Genomic DNA, 815 nt, shown 5'->3' with positions numbered 1-815 from the left:
GACAAAAAGATAAGTACTGACTTGCTTCTCTTTGGAAAGTCACAAATAAGTGGTTATATTTTTAATATTAAAGTGTGTTATTCATTTTAGATTAAGCTGAGTGAAGTTGTTGGCTCAGGAAAAGATGGCAGAATACTTAAAGAAGATATTCTCAACTTTTTGGAAAAGCAGACAGGAGCCATATTGCCTCCTTCGCCAAAAGCCGAAATCGTATCACCTCCACCAAAGCCAGCAGACAGGACTGTCCCCATACCAATATCAAAGCCTCCAGTATTCACAGGCAAAGACAAAACAGAGCCTGTAACAGGTAACGATAAGACCCATAAAAGCAGAAGTGTGTTCTTTGGAGGAAACAACACAATGCTTCCAGTTCTTTCCAAAGAAAGTTCACATCCAGCATATAATTTTTATAATGATGCAGTAGCCTAGTTTTTCTAAGAAATGCTTCAATTTATAAATGTTGCTAATTTCTGAATTGTAACATATTATTGGTTTTATACATAATGATCGAGTGTTCTCTAGGCTTTCAAAAAGCAATGGTCAAGACGATGTCTGCAGCCCTGAAGATCCCTCACTTTGGCTATTGCGATGAGGTTGACCTTAGTGAACTGGTTAAGCTGCGAGAAGAATTGAAACCTGTTGCTTTGGCTCGTGGAATCAAGCTCTCCTTTATGCCCTTCTTCTTAAAGGTGAGTTTCATTCACAGCACACAAGGCTCCAGGGGGACATTTTCGTGTTTTGTAAAGGTACAATGTGTTAGCCAAGTTTGGATAAAAATACTACAGCTCTCTGGGCATGGTAGTACATGCCTTTGA

At 39.0% G+C, this 815-nt stretch overlaps 1 protein-coding gene across 1 annotated transcript; it reads left to right on the top strand.

Annotated features, from left to right (window-relative positions):
- Positions 1–90: 90 nt before the first annotated feature.
- LOC103728262 (lipoamide acyltransferase component of branched-chain alpha-keto acid dehydrogenase complex, mitochondrial) lies at positions 91–689 on the top strand (the record flags this gene model as incomplete). The annotated part of the gene is made up of 2 exons (XM_008826342.1): positions 91–307; positions 523–689. Coding segments are annotated over 2 exons (384 nt in total), but the record flags the coding sequence as incomplete, so codon positions are not given.
- Positions 690–815: the final 126 nt, after the last annotated feature.

The sequence above is a fragment of the Nannospalax galili genome, unplaced genomic scaffold (assembly GCF_000622305.1).
Source record: "Nannospalax galili isolate Female #2095 unplaced genomic scaffold, S.galili_v1.0 C48226189, whole genome shotgun sequence".
NCBI classification, from domain to species: Eukaryota; Metazoa; Chordata; class Mammalia; order Rodentia; family Spalacidae; genus Nannospalax; species Nannospalax galili.
Note: the sequence above shows the minus strand (reverse complement) of the source record. Positions and strands in the feature narration are given on the sequence as shown.